Genomic DNA, 15,497 nt, shown 5'->3' on the forward strand with positions numbered 1-15,497 from the left:
CTTGTATTTAGATGGTGTCTTTCATGCAGGGTAGCGTCCAGGAGAGCTTGACAGTGGTGGAGTCTGACACCAAGCCAAGGGGAGAGGAAGGGGACTGTAAACAAGCTGAAAAAGGAAAGTCCTTAGGCAGGATTTGAAAGTGGGGAGGAAGGGGGCAAGGCAGAGGGATTGAGGGAGAGCGTTCCAGAGTTCGGGCTTTGGCTTACGGGGTTAATGGAGCTGAGTGGGAACAGTCCCCTGTGATTGATCTGCCCTTCCAAGTCCTGCTGATGAGCCAGGCTGTGCTGTCATCAGGAGTGTCATGGAGCTCTGCGGACCCACCTGGCTCAGGTCCTGGACTACCGTGGCTGCTAGAGAGGGTGGGCTTGATCCTGACACTGCGTTGCCAAGTATTTCACTTTGGAGTCCAGTTCAGCTCCAAGGAGATCCCGCTTACCTCCCACCAAGGAGAATATTGTGTATAAAATTATCCAATTATATTGTATGTAGATTCTATTGTGTATCAATAGGTATTGTGTTATACAGTGCATAAAATTATATTGATTAAAGGATTAGCAAATAACAGATTAACATAGCAAATAAAGTATTAAATCAGAGTTTTAAACATAACAGATAATATATTCAATGGTATATTTTAAGAACATCGCTTGATTCTTTCAAAATTGTTATTTTCTACTGCTTTTATTTTATGTCCTTTAAAGGGGATGCAATTTTATGCCCAATGGTCTACTGGGGCTTGGGTAAAACACTTCAAACATTTACACTTAGGTAAATGTAAAACTGATGAAATTTACAATTGTACGAATTTGGCAGGATTATGTGCCTGGTCAAGTCACTGGTCAAGATTGTCAATGGTAATCTGCAGAAAATCTGTAATCTGTAATCTTCAGCACTGTAATAAGATCACTTAGAAGTAAAGAATGGAACGGCAACCTGATAAAAACAAGTGGAGGGCAGACCATGTAGCTTTGCTTAATCTGGTATAGAGTAGTGATTGTAAAGAGCAGCGTCCCTGAAGAGCTACTGTCTGAATTCTAGTGGGAGATTAAATTCTGTGTGTCAGAGGGGTGAGTGTTCAGCTGTTCAGGATCACAAACTGTTCTGGCAATGTACACTGAATTCAGCTACAAACACTAAGAGCCAAACTTTTAATGGAGAATATTAGGTCAGAATTGAAAATAATACAGAAGAATTAACAAAATGTTGGCTGGAATAATATGGACAACTCAAAAAAAGTAATATTTAATTCAAAACTAAACGCAAATGGACATTTACAAATCCAACTGCAAACTCAAATTTACTCATCAAAAAGCAACAAAGTGCCATGAAAAAAATTAAACTTTACATCATGTTTGGCTCACTTTAGGTTAAAAAAACTAAGTATAAAAGAGTAAAAATAAGCCATCAACATTCAGTAATGAAAATGGACACTCAGAATGTATGCAAACAATAATAGACTATTATGTAAATTAGAATCTGTTCAATCCAAACACAAAAGTGTAATTTTGGTAGTAATTCATTCAGACACAGTGGTGATAAAGAAATTGCTCAGTCTGGTAATTTGAGGAAAAAGTCTATTTATAGGTGAATTTTGGCCCTTTTTCATAGAAGCTTCCATGTTCATTTTCTGAAATCATTTCACAGAAACCTTCTAATTCATCAGTGCTCGAGAATCACATGGTTGTTTCTTCCCACTCCAATTCCACATCACCTATAAGAAATTCGGAGAAAGGTCAATGTTACCACATCCATCAACATATTCTATAACTACAGAAGTACACAGTGGAAGCTTATGTTGCAGTATTTCCCAAGCCTCCTGTTTCACAAACAGCAATAATGACTTTGATTGGTGCCATCCATTTGATTCTCGAACAACCTCCTATCTTCAGGAGCAGTAGTTGAAATAGAATTGGTGCTCCTAAAAGTTCACTGCAGATTTGATAGAGAAAGGATATTAAATTGATCTTATCTGCACTATAAAATACATGTTACCTATTACTGAACTAAATAGCTTAAGAGGGGTCACTGATAGTTACATGAAATGCAGACTATTACCTAAGAGAAAAATACAGATCATAACATTATAACATTGTCCCTTTCTGCTTTGTGTATTATGAGTTATGTAATAGAAATGCACCGCATTAAAAGGATAATTTGAGAAGCTATTTTAAAATGTTTTGAGAAACTAATTACTGAAAACAAATAAAAGAAACACTCATTTATTTGTATTTCTTTTTAAACCCTTTATTACTCCAGTTAGGTCCCCAATTCTGCCCTCTCCTGCAGCTGTGAAGGTGCCTCCAAGGTTCCTATCAATTCCATTCTGTGACTGGCCAACAGTAGGATAGTTGGACTTGCACTACGAGCTTTTCTTTCTGGTGTGAATGACAGTGATTTGAATTCTGCTCAGTGAATGGGATTGCACATGTCACTTCTCACACACTGTTCACACATGCTATCAGAAACACTTTATATATATAAAGGTACAGTACTCTTCTTTACCATGATATATTTCAGAGCACATCTGCCACTGGCAGTGTTATAAACAGAACAACAGAAAGTTGATCATTGATCGCCAAGTCGAAAAGTACCCATATGTGAGGCTATGGGACTGTAATATGACAGAAAGGTATTGCTGAGGATACAACTAAATTAGTACCGCTCTCACATTCTACAATTGTGTTCGTCCGTGCATAACATTAAAAACATATTGCAATATATTTAGCTACTTTATGAGTTATATGGAAATACAGGGCAGCTCGTTAGAACATCTAAAGCGCAGAACATCCAACTTCTGGGTCTGATTAGCTAGTTTCCTGCATTAAAACAAGGCCAACTTTGAACTTCTCGAGTTGCTACATACAGGAAGCTTCGTTGATGTCACTTTCCATGCACTGCGTATGCATGCTGTGTGTAGGAAGTGCCACCAATGTCACTACCTGCAGCCTGCACTTGCATTTTATGTGTATTTGTAGCAGGTTGCTGTGGACATCACTTCACCAAGGAAGTTACATCGGTACTTCTTGTATAAAGGTTGCATGTGCTACATGGAGGAAGTGATATCAGTAGTGACCTAATGACCCAGAAATTAGTCATTTTTCTACACTACATAATAATCTGACTTCTGAGATATTGAATCTAAATGACTGTTATATAATACGGTTCTTCTGTAGTACAAGGTTTTGTGTTATGCATTCAGTTTCACCAATTTTCTTTTATTACCTTCCATTGCATCCAGGGAGTCCATTTTTTGCAAAGCAGAATAATTTACAAACCACAGTGAACGACTGTTGCCTTTATTGTTCAGGAGATCCACAGCACATTGGTGTAAAAACATGTACTGCCCCTGCATTCAATGTAATAGCAAAACGAGAAATGTTACAAATTAGACAAAACCCAAATTGCAGCAAAAATAGTTTTAAAAAAGGTTTTAATTTCCGCATTAGTGCGGCAAATTATAACAATATGACTTAAGATAAATGTTCCTAACTATGATAAATAACTAGGATTCCACTTTTAAAACATGTACATTTGTGCAACATTATTGGATGAGTGTTTCATTTATTTTCCTAATCAGAAGGTAATACGTAGGTATCACTGTCAGTAACCAAATAACCCGCACACTATATCTTGACTGTGGAAGTGTGTTGTTGCTGTCAGATGTCACACTGAAAGGCAGCTGAGTGTTTGAGAGAAGGATGATTCAAGGTTTCTGAACTGGGTCTAACATGGGTCAGCTGCTGGGAAACATCATTTGTATTTAATCACACAAGGCTGTATTATATTGAGGATTTGTAACTCAAAGACTCCCAACCCAATTCATATATTTATGAAAATCAGAAACACAATTGTTGTTATTGTAGATAAATACGGTCTCCCAAGTTGTCAAGTGACTAATACATTTGTCCGTACCATGTCTTGAGGGAAAATACAATACAATTTATATTTATTTAGTGCCTTTCACATCAGGGAGCACTTCACACAGTTGGCTGAGCACCTGAATTGTGTGTGTGGGGTGGGAAGAAACTGAGTGGGGGGGTTGTTCACTGAGGGTAGGTACATTTGTTGGTATAGTAAAATCTGTATAACAACAACAACTTACACTTGTGGAGTCCTGTGGCTCAGTGGTTAGAGCACTCGCTTTGCAAGCGAGAGACCTGAGTTCAATTCCAGGCAGGGCGAAACCTTGGGCAAGTTTCCTTACTCCACACGCCTAATAATAATCCCTCCAAAAACCAAAAACAATAATAAAATTGGTCATTTTCAATCTACGACTGTTTGTGGGTCATTGCTGTGCGCAATTGGCTGCCGCGTTTGCCCACAAATATACAGTCAATTCACTTTACAGTGTGTTCTGTGAAGCGCTTTGGGACGTCCTCCTGACGTGAAAAGCGCTATATCAAATGCAAGGATTATTATTATTATTATTATTACACTTGTACATCACCTTTCACGTTGGAAAGACGTCCCAGGGCGCTGAACAATCAGGTGTTTTGGAGCCGATAAAGATAAAGCCTTATCTTTATAAAAATACCTTAGTCATATATGTAGCCTGAATCCCATTCAGTTTCTTATCAAAACCACTTTGATTTCTTTGCACTCGCTGTATTAATCATCTCTTGACTCGTAACAGAGCCCCCTATCCTCCATTACTCCCACACTTACTGGCTGCATTGAATAGCGGGAAACAGCATCCTGACCAGTTGATGCAATCGCACTTACCATCTGGCTGCATTGAACCATGGAAGACGTAGTCTTGATCAGTTGATGCATGCGCTGAAGAACGGCATTTCTCGTAATTCATTGCGATTCTAATGTTTGCCGGTAAGTGCGCATGCGGCGATGAATCAAGACACATCGAACTGTGGGAAACACGTAGTGTTTACCCATCATTGCATGCGCAATTACCGGCTGTGTTGACAAAGTACCGCATGCTCACTTACAAGATGAAATGAATTACACATGCGCAGTGTAGAATATTTAATAAATTGGATTTTAAAAGATTTATGCAGGTTGCCTGCAACTCAGACTTCGCATAAGTCATATTAAGTTTCATGTGAGTTTTACTCTTATATGAGTTTTATTCTGGGGCCCTGCCCTGCATGAGGGGCGTTATATAATTGCAAGTTGTTGTTATTATTGTACTTTCAATGTCTGGAATCCTGTAACGTTGTAAAACTCAGGGTATGGGTTCAAACTATGGATATTTTGACATACAAATAGGTGGTGGATAGGAATCAAAGATAATCTGGTGCATATTTGTGAATATCTGTAGTTTGCCAAAGTAGACGTTTCTTATTTTCTTACCAAGTTCTGCACCATGCACATTCGTTCATTTCGTAAGTCTGCCACTAATCCAAAAATGTCCACAAAGTCGTGGTGGTTCACATGCTGTATAAGGTGATCAAGTGCAATAAAGACTCCAGTCCTGCCTACTCCAGCACTGAGGGTTAAAGGAACAAACACAAATCATGTGTGGCTAATATTTTGAGGGCTATATGGACTAGATATTTCTGAAACTCACTTACAAATAGTGCAATAATATTTTTTTCACTGTATGCTTGAAATAAAATTAAATGCAACCAGTTCCTCCTATTGGGTCTTGTACTTAAAGCTCTAATAACATATTTGTCCAATAAATAATAATAATAATAATCCTTGCATTTGATATCACGCTTTTCACATCGGGAGGACGTCCCAAAGCGCTTCACAGAACATACTGTAAAGTGAATTGACTGTGTATTTGTGGCCGAACGCGACAGCCAATTGCGCACAGCAATGTCCCACAAACAGTCGTAGATTGAAAATGACCAATTTGTTATTGTTTTGGGTTTTTGGAGGGATTATTATTAGGCTCTGTGTGGAGTAAGGAAACTTGCCCAAGGTTTCGTCCTCTGCCTGGAATTGAACTCAGGTCTCTCGCTTGCAAAGCGAGTGCTCTAACCACTGAGCTACAGGACTCCACATTGAGTTTTCAGGCGTATTGTTCTATTCCTGATTGTAACTTCAAGGATTATTAGGATTATCCTTGTAAATTCAAGGATTATTCTGCAGGTCATTTCATCTTTGTAATGATGTTTTTAAAAATAAATTTCTCATCATTAAAGGATCATTGAAATTTTAACATGTCCAACATGATATTAGTTTAGAAGTTGGTGATTAGTGTTGAAAAATACTTGGTATATACATTAGTGTGAATATAATATGTGATAAGTTGCATTTGTTTATTAAGTTGTTGAGAACCTAGCCTACAGATGTCAATGAAGCATTCTATTCCATTTGTAAAGGAATTGCACTTTTGCAATCTTTGGCCAACAAAAAAACAATTTATGTCAAAATGCATTGAGCACATTTGCATTTGATTTTATTTAGTGCATAACATAAAGAATTTTTTTTACTTATTATTTGTAAATGTGTTACAGAAATAGTCAATATAGCAACCCAAGGAATTAATAAGTTTCCTTACTTTGTACTATTATTAATAAACATTTTCAAATTCAGTATAGCTTTCCAGTTTTATACCATGTGTATAAAATTGCATGAAATTGTATAAACATGTATATAAAATTGCCACAAGAAACAAATTAATCTGCTGGACATATTTTTACCTGCAATGTGCAACAATAGGTGTGCTATCATTGGCCCTGGATGCTCGAATTAGTTTCACAAAATGAATCAAAGTTGTGCTGCACTCAGGAACTCCATGTTCAGGCCAAGAAGAAAAGTTGAAATGCCTCACCATCATATAATCACCATCCTGTCCAAAACAGGTATTGTATTAAAACAATAAAGAAGGTGTCAATACAAGAACTCAAAATACCAGTAAGAATATGCTGTGTCAACTATATCTGGCAATTACGAAGGATTCAGTTTTTGCTGAGAATGGTAAAAGTAATTTTATCTATTTGAAAAATGTTGCGCACAAAGTTTTATTCAGAATGCATTTTTAAAATGCCCCTGTGTTTTTTGATCATCTCATGTTGTAAACAGAACAGAACTTTACAACATAGAAGAAGGCCATTTGGAAGTTAAATCCAATGAGATCACAGAGTTAGTCCATTTGCATGTTTGTATTATGGATAAAGCTAATAAAAAATATATAATTTTTAACAATAGCACAAAAGAGGAATGGAGATACCAGTAAATTATCAATCATATTTTCAGCTTCTGTTTGTTGATGATTTAGTTTGTGATTACTGCTGAATCAGCACCACACAATGACACTTATAGGAATAAATAAATTCATATGATTCAAGCGGAACAGAGCAAGTTCATCTAAAGTATTCAATACATTTTCCTACAACTTATTTTGTTTCAATCTTTGTTGAAGCAATTACATTTTCCAAAATATAACATGAAATCACTGTATATTTCAGTCCAGTTGATTCAAAATTCAACATACAAAACTATTCTGGGATGTTCAACAGTGTGATACCGAATGCATTTTGCAGTTACAGAAATAGAAATTATGCCCAGGAAAAATGGACCGAAATAAAGCATATGACACATTTTAGGATTGTTTCCCTCAACATTATACCCGAATATTATCTCTGTTAGTGTTGTTTGAATCAAGTTCCATTTGGTTGTATCTATTTCCATTGGGTAGGCAATCAATGACGGTTCTTTTAAATGGGTATGGGATGTTTACCATTCAATATGTTGGCAAGTGGTAGGAAACGAACGCCACACTCCACTTTTCTTGGGGATCGGCTTACATGTTTTCATAATGGTTATTGCTGATGCCAGCAAAGGACTAGGAAACCAAGAGATGGGTATTTGATCAGGGGTCGATAGTGACCCAAGTGATGAGAGGTCAGTTCATTCTGGTGACAACTAGTTCATAGATTCTTCCCAGGAACCATAACCTCTACCTCATAAAACACCTGCTGGGGATAGCAGTAGCCTAGATTTATTACTTTCTGATTTATTTGAAACCTACAGACATGCACAATTCCTTACATAGATGGAAGCAAATATTTCTGCTGAGGTTGTATTTTTACTGGGTATTAAATACAGTCTATTGCAACATGTCTGCACATAGATTAAAAAGTTCTAACCTGCTACCAACTCTGATACGTAAGGTTGGATAAGCCAGGCTGGGAATGGATTGTCACATGGTAAAGATTCAGTTCTGAGAAAGTGCATATGTGATCTATCTGTCAGGTCATGTATAGTATTATGTAAAGAGTACATTACTTGCAGAGCATTGGTTCCTGAAAAATTTCAAAGTGTTATGTGATTCATGGTAAATAAATGATCTCATGACTATGTCTTGCAATGCTACTAAAACCTATTTATAGTATAAAAAGGTCCAATGATTCAGTTCACGTAATATATAATTGGGCAGAATGACTTGTTTTGCTGCAGATTTCTTTTTTTAAAAATAAATCTTAGACCATTAATAAGTGATAGAGTGACCCTTTAAACAACAAATAGGATTACATAATGAAAACCGTACTCCCTTGTACAAAATGTGTCACAAATTAGTACAGAACTCCAGTAACATATTTACCTTTTCAATTTTTAGTTCTCGTGTAGTCCAATCTGCCTGAATGTCCTCTGTTATCTTACTGATTACAATATTTCCAAATACAGACACTGGCTTGTTGTCCTCAGGCCAATACTGGTGACATCGTATCTAAATTAACATAACTTTATTAATCAAGCATATTGAAATTTACTGTACAATATACATTTATGTAGCACCTTTCTTGTCGGGAGGGCCTCAACTGCAGGCAAGGCATCCGAACTGTGAGGTAGGAGCTGATGGGAGAGGGGGAAAATGACGGAAAGTATCGTCAAAGAGGTCAGTCTTTAGGATTTGTACATGGGCAGGGAGGGAGCGTGCAAGTCGGAGGGACTCTGGGATGGAGTTCCAGAGAGCAGGGGCAGAAATGTCTGAAAGCTCGGCCAGTGACGCTGGGGTGGATAGGGTGGGAGACATAAAACAGGGCAGGGACATGAAGCAGGTAAGTGTTTCCTGAGCGATGATAATATGAAGTAATATATATATATACACACACATATCTATATACATATTTACACACACAGGGTTTGCATTTATGTAATCAAATTAGGAATCAATTCTAAAGAGATATGTGAATAATTCTTAAGGGTAATTGAATCATCAAAAAAATCATGCTGAAAGATCTTGCCAGTCAAGTTAGCTAATCAATTTGGATTAATGGTGTTTGGATAAATAGTTCATCTTATGCTGTTGGCTGAAAATAGCAACGGTTTCACTGTTATTGTAATGGCATAGCAACCATTACTGTTTTTAACTACCAGCATAAAACAGATCCCCACTGTCCCCGCCTCCCTGAGTCTCATGTCCCACTGTATGTGTTCCCTATCAGAAACTTACTCTGCCTTTTTCAAAACATTGTGTTAACATAATTATGGATTTAGAACTAGTTTCCCAAATCATTCTCCAGAAATCCGCAACGGTTCCAGGTAAAGGACCTTGGGTTGCAATGAATTCATTCGGACACAGGTAACCCTATATAAAGAAAAACAGCAAAAATGTTCAAATGAATAAAATAGAAATGCCCTTGCAGGGACCGGCCCTTGCAGGGACCGGCCCTTGCAGGGACCGGCCCTTGCAGGGACCGGCCCTTGCAGGGACCCTTGCAGGGACCCCTTGCAGGGACCGGCCCTTGCAGGGACCGGCCCTTGCAGGGACCGGCCCTTGCAGGGACCGGCCCTTGCAGGGACCGGCCCTTGCAGGGACCGGCCCTTGCAGGGACCGGCCCTTGCAGGGACCGGCCCTTGCAGGGACCGGCCCTTGCAGGGACCGGCCCTTGCAGGGACCGGCCCTTGCAGGGACCGGCCCTTGCAGGGACCGGCCCTTGCAGGGACCGGCCCTTGCAGGGACCGGCCCTTGCAGGGACCGGCCCTTGCAGGGACCGGCCCTTGCAGGGACCGGCCCTTGCAGGGACCGGCCCTTGCAGGGACCGGCCCTTGCAGGGACCGGCCCTTGCAGGGACCGGCCCTTGCAGGGACCGGCCCTTGCAGGGACCGGCCCTTGCAGGGACCGGCCCTTGCAGGGACCGGCCCTTGCAGGGACCGGCCCTTGCAGGGACCGGCCCTTGCAGGGACCGGCCCTTGCAGGGACCGGCCCTTGCAGGGACCGGCCCTTGCAGGGACCGGCCCTTGCAGGGACCGGCCCTTGCAGGGACCGGCCCTTGCAGGGACCGGCCCTTGCAGGGACCGGCCCTTGCAGGGACCGGCCCTTGCAGGGACCGGCCCTTGCAGGGACCGGCCCTTGCAGGGACCGGCCCTTGCAGGGACCGGCCCTTGCAGGGACCGGCCCTTGCAGGGACCGGCCCTTGCAGGGACCGGCCCTTGCAGGGACCGGCCCTTGCAGGGACCGGCCCTTGCAGGGACCGGCCCTTGCAGGGACCGGCCCTTGCAGGGACCGGCCCTTGCAGGGACCGGCCCTTGCAGGGACCGGCCCTTGCAGGGACCGGCCCTTGCAGGGACCGGCCCTTGCAGGGACCGGCCCTTGCAGGGACCGGCCCTTGCAGGGACCGGCCCTTGCAGGGACCGGCCCTTGCAGGGACCGGCCCTTGCAGGGACCGGCCCTTGCAGGGACCGGCCCTTGCAGGGACCGGCCCTTGCAGGGACCGGCCCTTGCAGGGACCGGCCCTTGCAGGGACCGGCCCTTGCAGGGACCGGCCCTTGCAGGGACCGGCCCTTGCAGGGACCGGCCCTTGCAGGGACCGGCCCTTGCAGGGACCGGCCCTTGCAGGGACCGGCCCTTGCAGGGACCGGCCCTTGCAGGGACCGGCCCTTGCAGGGACCGGCCCTTGCAGGGACCGGCCCTTGCAGGGACCGGCCCTTGCAGGGACCGGCCCTTGCAGGGACCGGCCCTTGCAGGGACCGGCCCTTGCAGGGACCGGCCCTTGCAGGGACCGGCCCTTGCAGGGACCGGCCCTTGCAGGGACCGGCCCTTGCAGGGACCGGCCCTTGCAGGGACCGGCCCTTGCAGGGACCGGCCCTTGCAGGGACCGGCCCTTGCAGGGACCGGCCCTTGCAGGGACCGGCCCTTGCAGGGACCGGCCCTTGCAGGGACCGGCCCTTGCAGGGACCGGCCCTTGCAGGGACCGGCCCTTGCAGGGACCGGCCCTTGCAGGGACCGGCCCTTGCAGGGACCGGCCCTTGCAGGGACCGGCCCTTGCAGGGACCGGCCCTTGCAGGGACCGGCCCTTGCAGGGACCGGCCCTTGCAGGGACCGGCCCTTGCAGGGACCGGCCCTTGCAGGGACCGGCCCTTGCAGGGACCGGCCCTTGCAGGGACCGGCCCTTGCAGGGACCGGCCCTTGCAGGGACCGGCCCTTGCAGGGACCGGCCCTTGCAGGGACCGGCCCTTGCAGGGACCGGCCCTTGCAGGGACCGGCCCTTGCAGGGACCGGCCCTTGCAGGGACCGGCCCTTGCAGGGACCGGCCCTTGCAGGGACCGGCCCTTGCAGGGACCGGCCCTTGCAGGGACCGGCCCTTGCAGGGACCGGCCCTTGCAGGGACCGGCCCTTGCAGGGACCGGCCCTTGCAGGGACCGGCCCTTGCAGGGACCGGCCCTTGCAGGGACCGGCCCTTGCAGGGACCGGCCCTTGCAGGGACCGGCCCTTGCAGGGACCGGCCCTTGCAGGGACCGGCCCTTGCAGGGACCGGCCCTTGCAGGGACCGGCCCTTGCAGGGACCGGCCCTTGCAGGGACCGGCCCTTGCAGGGACCGGCCCTTGCAGGGACCGGCCCTTGCAGGGACCGGCCCTTGCAGGGACCGGCCCTTGCAGGGACCGGCCCTTGCAGGGACCGGCCCTTGCAGGGACCGGCCCTTGCAGGGACCGGCCCTTGCAGGGACCGGCCCTTGCAGGGACCGGCCCTTGCAGGGACCGGCCCTTGCAGGGACCGGCCCTTGCAGGGACCGGCCCTTGCAGGGACCGGCCCTTGCAGGGACCGGCCCTTGCAGGGACCGGCCCTTGCAGGGACCGGCCCTTGCAGGGACCGGCCCTTGCAGGGACCGGCCCTTGCAGGGACCGGCCCTTGCAGGGACCGGCCCTTGCAGGGACCGGCCCTTGCAGGGACCGGCCCTTGCAGGGACCGGCCCTTGCAGGGACCGGCCCTTGCAGGGACCGGCCCTTGCAGGGACCGGCCCTTGCAGGGACCGGCCCTTGCAGGGACCGGCCCTTGCAGGGACCGGCCCTTGCAGGGACCGGCCCTTGCAGGGACCGGCCCTTGCAGGGACCGGCCCTTGCAGGGACCGGCCCTTGCAGGGACCGGCCCTTGCAGGGACCGGCCCTTGCAGGGACCGGCCCTTGCAGGGACCGGCCCTTGCAGGGACCGGCCCTTGCAGGGACCGGCCCTTGCAGGGACCGGCCCTTGCAGGGACCGGCCCGGGGTGGGGTGACTGGCAGGGAGGGCGGGGCGGGGCCGGATTGCCTGGTCCCACCACCCGCCTCCTGCACTCGGTGACTGGCGGGAGGGCGGGCGTTTAGGATTGCCTGGTGCCCCCCCCCCCCCCGCCTCCTGCACTCGGTGCAGCGCATGTGAGTGGGAGAGATGCTGTTGTGATCCTTTCCGTAGCGAGAACCCCAATAGGTAACACAGAGAGAGCAGCGCCACTGCCGGACACTGGGGGGGATCCCCGGACACTGGGGGGGAACCCCGGACACTGGGGGGACCCCCGGACACTGGGGGGGACCCCCGGACACTGGGGTGTGTGTGTGTGTGGAGGCGATGCTCTGGAGGCGGATTTCCTGCAAACAGCTGAAGGATAATTGAAGCTGTTTGTGCGGGGCCTTAAACATCACTATTACCATCACCACAGCGCCCCCCCCCCTACCCAGCCCCCAGCCCCCTGCCCCCCCAGCCCCCCCCCTGCCCCCCAGCCCCCAGCCCCCCCAGCCCCCCCCCCAGCCCCCTGCCCCCCCAGCCCCCCCAGCCCCCTGCCCCCCAGCCCCCTGCCCCCCCAGCCCCCTGCCCCCCAGCCCCTGCCCCCCCCCAGCCCCCCCAGCCCCTGCCCCCCCAGCCCCCCCGCCCCCCAGCCCCCCCAGCCCCCTGCCCCCCCCCCAGCCCCCTGCCCCCCCCCAGCCCCCAGCCCCTCCCAGCCCCCCCCAGCCCCCCTGCCCCCCCCAGCCCCCTGCCCCCCCCAGCCCCCTGCCCCCCCTGCACCCCCAATATTGGGCTGTTTAAGGAAAACAAATCTCGACGACTTGCAGGAAAGTCATGGAATCAAGTCCTCCACGTGTCTTTTATTTTAACGCGTGCAAAACGCGTTGTGTGCATTGTTTTAAAACCTCCGCTTATTAATTCTGGTTTCTTGAGGACTGAACAGATGCCGTTCGGATTCAGGTCTTTAATAGCACTTTTCTGTCACCAGTAAACGTGGACTTGTGCGCGACCGTTCCACAAGATACTTGTCTCTGCCATTAATAAGCCATTCTTCTCTCCGGCCCTCACTAAGCACCTTAATCCTGGCTTGGGCACGTGTGGAGGTGGCAGTGCTGGGAATTGGTTGCTTGTCTCTGTTCTTATGAAGCGTACCTTTTAGAGTAAGGGCTGCTCTCATTAGAGACTCCTGGATTTATTAGCACAGCTCCCGTGTCTATTTAACTGTGTCTCTCTCGGGACAGGCAGCAACTGTGCAGCCACTCACACATCCTGATTGTTCTTCACTCAATGGCACCATTCTCCTGCCATCAGCTGCTCAAGCAAATTCAAGAGTTGGATATGATCTGCATGTGGCATGTTCTGCTAAATCGTATTTGTTTAAAACACGAACGAAACGGCATCGTTTTACAAGGTGCAAGCGATGCCTAATCAATGTTTCATGCTTGTTCTTTCAGTGTTTTGACATTGCACGCATTGTGTGGAAACAGCTTCACGGGAAACTTACCACGGGTTTAATGCACATTTTCCTCTTGGTTATGTTATGCTATTAATAACGCTCTTTGCATTTGGTGTAGCTTCTTATCACATCAGAAGCACCCCTCAAAGCACAATTGCGCACAGCAATGTCCCACAAACAACCATCAAACCTGTGCCCAATTTTATTTGGCGGATTGGTTAGCCAGGACCCCGAGAGAAACTCAAATAGTGTCATGGGATCTTTACAACAACAACTTGCATTTATGCAGTGCCCTTCACCAGGGGCAGCATCCCGGAGCACTTGAACATCTCGGCAGGCAGGACCTCAGTATAACGTTACATCTGAAGGACTGCACCTCCCACAACACAACAACCTCCCCACCCCTGCCCCAGGACTGCATTGGAAAGTCAGTTTTGACTATGTGAGTTCGAGTTCCAACATGGGAATTGAACCCACAACCTTCTGACTCAGAGGCGAGAGCGCAACCACTGAGCCAAACTGACACAAACTACTTCAATATGTGTAAATGCCATTGATGATGCATGCAATGTTTTAAGTATTCTGCTAGATCAATATTGAAAAAATGAGCGGCAGTTCTGTTAACAGGTTTCATGTCTACCAGCAATACCTTAATGAAGTCTTCAAAGCATTAAACTCCCTTCCCATTCTTTGTTTCAACAGGCGCAAAGTCACGTACTTCTTAGAATGCAACCAGATTACTGTTAAAAGTCATATGACTTTTAATGAAAGACTCTGAAGACTTATTTTTCTTTGTTAGTCAGGAATCTGACGCTCACTGAAACCTGTTGCTGTTTTAATATTTCCAGGTTCAGCTACTGTACTCAGAGTTTCTATTTCTGGAGTGCACAAATGGTTCCCCAGAGGAGGAACTAAGGTATTAAGGGCCTGAAAAACTGATTATTTTCCAAAAAATAGGAATAATCCTATAGTTATGAATAGGTGTATTAGATATAAAGTACTACATTGCTGTATCCTGTCACTATCCTGTCACAAACTATAAAGTGCAACTTTTAATGTTAAAATAAATGAAATACCTAATACTCAATGATCACAAGCAACATAAAAATCTGATAAGATTTGATCAATAAGGTGTTCAGATATAAAAAATGCTGTAATGTTATTGTGGGCTTTCTTGGTCAGCCAGGTGTCTGACATGTGCAACAACAACTTGTATTTAGATGGTGTCTTTCATGCAGGGTAGCGTCCAGGAGAGCTTGACAGTGGTGGAGTCTGACACCAAGCCAAGGGAGAGGAAGGGGACTGTAAACAAGCTGAAAAAGGAAAGTCCTTAGGCAGGATTTGAAAGTGGGGAGGAAGGGGGGCAAGGCAGAGGGATTGAGGGAGAGCGTTCCAGAGTTCGGGCTTTGGCTTACGGGGTTAATGGAGCTGAGTGGGAACAGTCCCCTGTGATTGATCTGCCCTTCCAAGTCCTGCTGATGAGCCAGGCTGTGCTGTCATCAGGAGTGTCATGGAGCTCTGCGGACCCACCTGGCTCAGGTCCTGGACTACCGTGGCTGCTAGAGAGGGTGGGCTTGATCCTGACACTGCGTTGCCAAGTATTTCACTTTGGAGTCCAGTTCAGCTCCAAGGAGATCCCGCTTACCTCCCACC

At 47.1% G+C, this 15,497-nt stretch overlaps 1 protein-coding gene across 1 annotated transcript; it reads right to left on the reverse strand.

Moving 5' to 3' along the window:
- Positions 1–1,220: 1,220 nt before the first annotated feature.
- On the reverse strand, positions 1,221–9,445 carry LOC103172391 (phosphatidylinositol phosphatase PTPRQ-like). The gene is made up of 6 exons (XM_042335614.1): positions 9,365–9,445; positions 8,513–8,638; positions 6,609–6,757; positions 5,308–5,443; positions 3,223–3,346; positions 1,221–1,711 (listed from the first exon to the last, which is right to left on the reverse strand). The coding sequence occupies exons 1-6, from the start codon at positions 9,425–9,427 to the stop codon at positions 1,674–1,676; spliced, it is 636 nt and encodes a 211-aa protein (XP_042191548.1). The 5' UTR covers positions 9,428–9,445; the 3' UTR covers positions 1,221–1,673.
- Positions 9,446–15,497: the final 6,052 nt, after the last annotated feature.

Source organism: Callorhinchus milii, unplaced genomic scaffold, assembly GCF_018977255.1.
Source record: "Callorhinchus milii isolate IMCB2004 unplaced genomic scaffold, IMCB_Cmil_1.0 Scaffold5, whole genome shotgun sequence".
Taxonomy (NCBI): domain Eukaryota; kingdom Metazoa; phylum Chordata; class Chondrichthyes; order Chimaeriformes; family Callorhinchidae; genus Callorhinchus; species Callorhinchus milii.

Bases quoted from the DNA above. Each gene is read 5' to 3' on its own strand.
- LOC103172391 (XM_042335614.1), bottom strand. From the start codon at position 9,427: ATGATTTGGGAAACTAGTTCTAAATCCATAATTATGTTAACACAATGT. The intron at 8,639-9,364 runs GTAAGTTTCTGA...ATGTTAATTTAG, and splicing joins AATGTTTTGAAAAAGGCAGA to ATACGATGTCACCAGTATTG. The intron at 1,712-3,222 runs GTAATAAAAGAA...AATTTCTTATAG, and splicing joins CTCCCTGGATGCAATGGAAG to GTGATGTGGAATTGGAGTGG.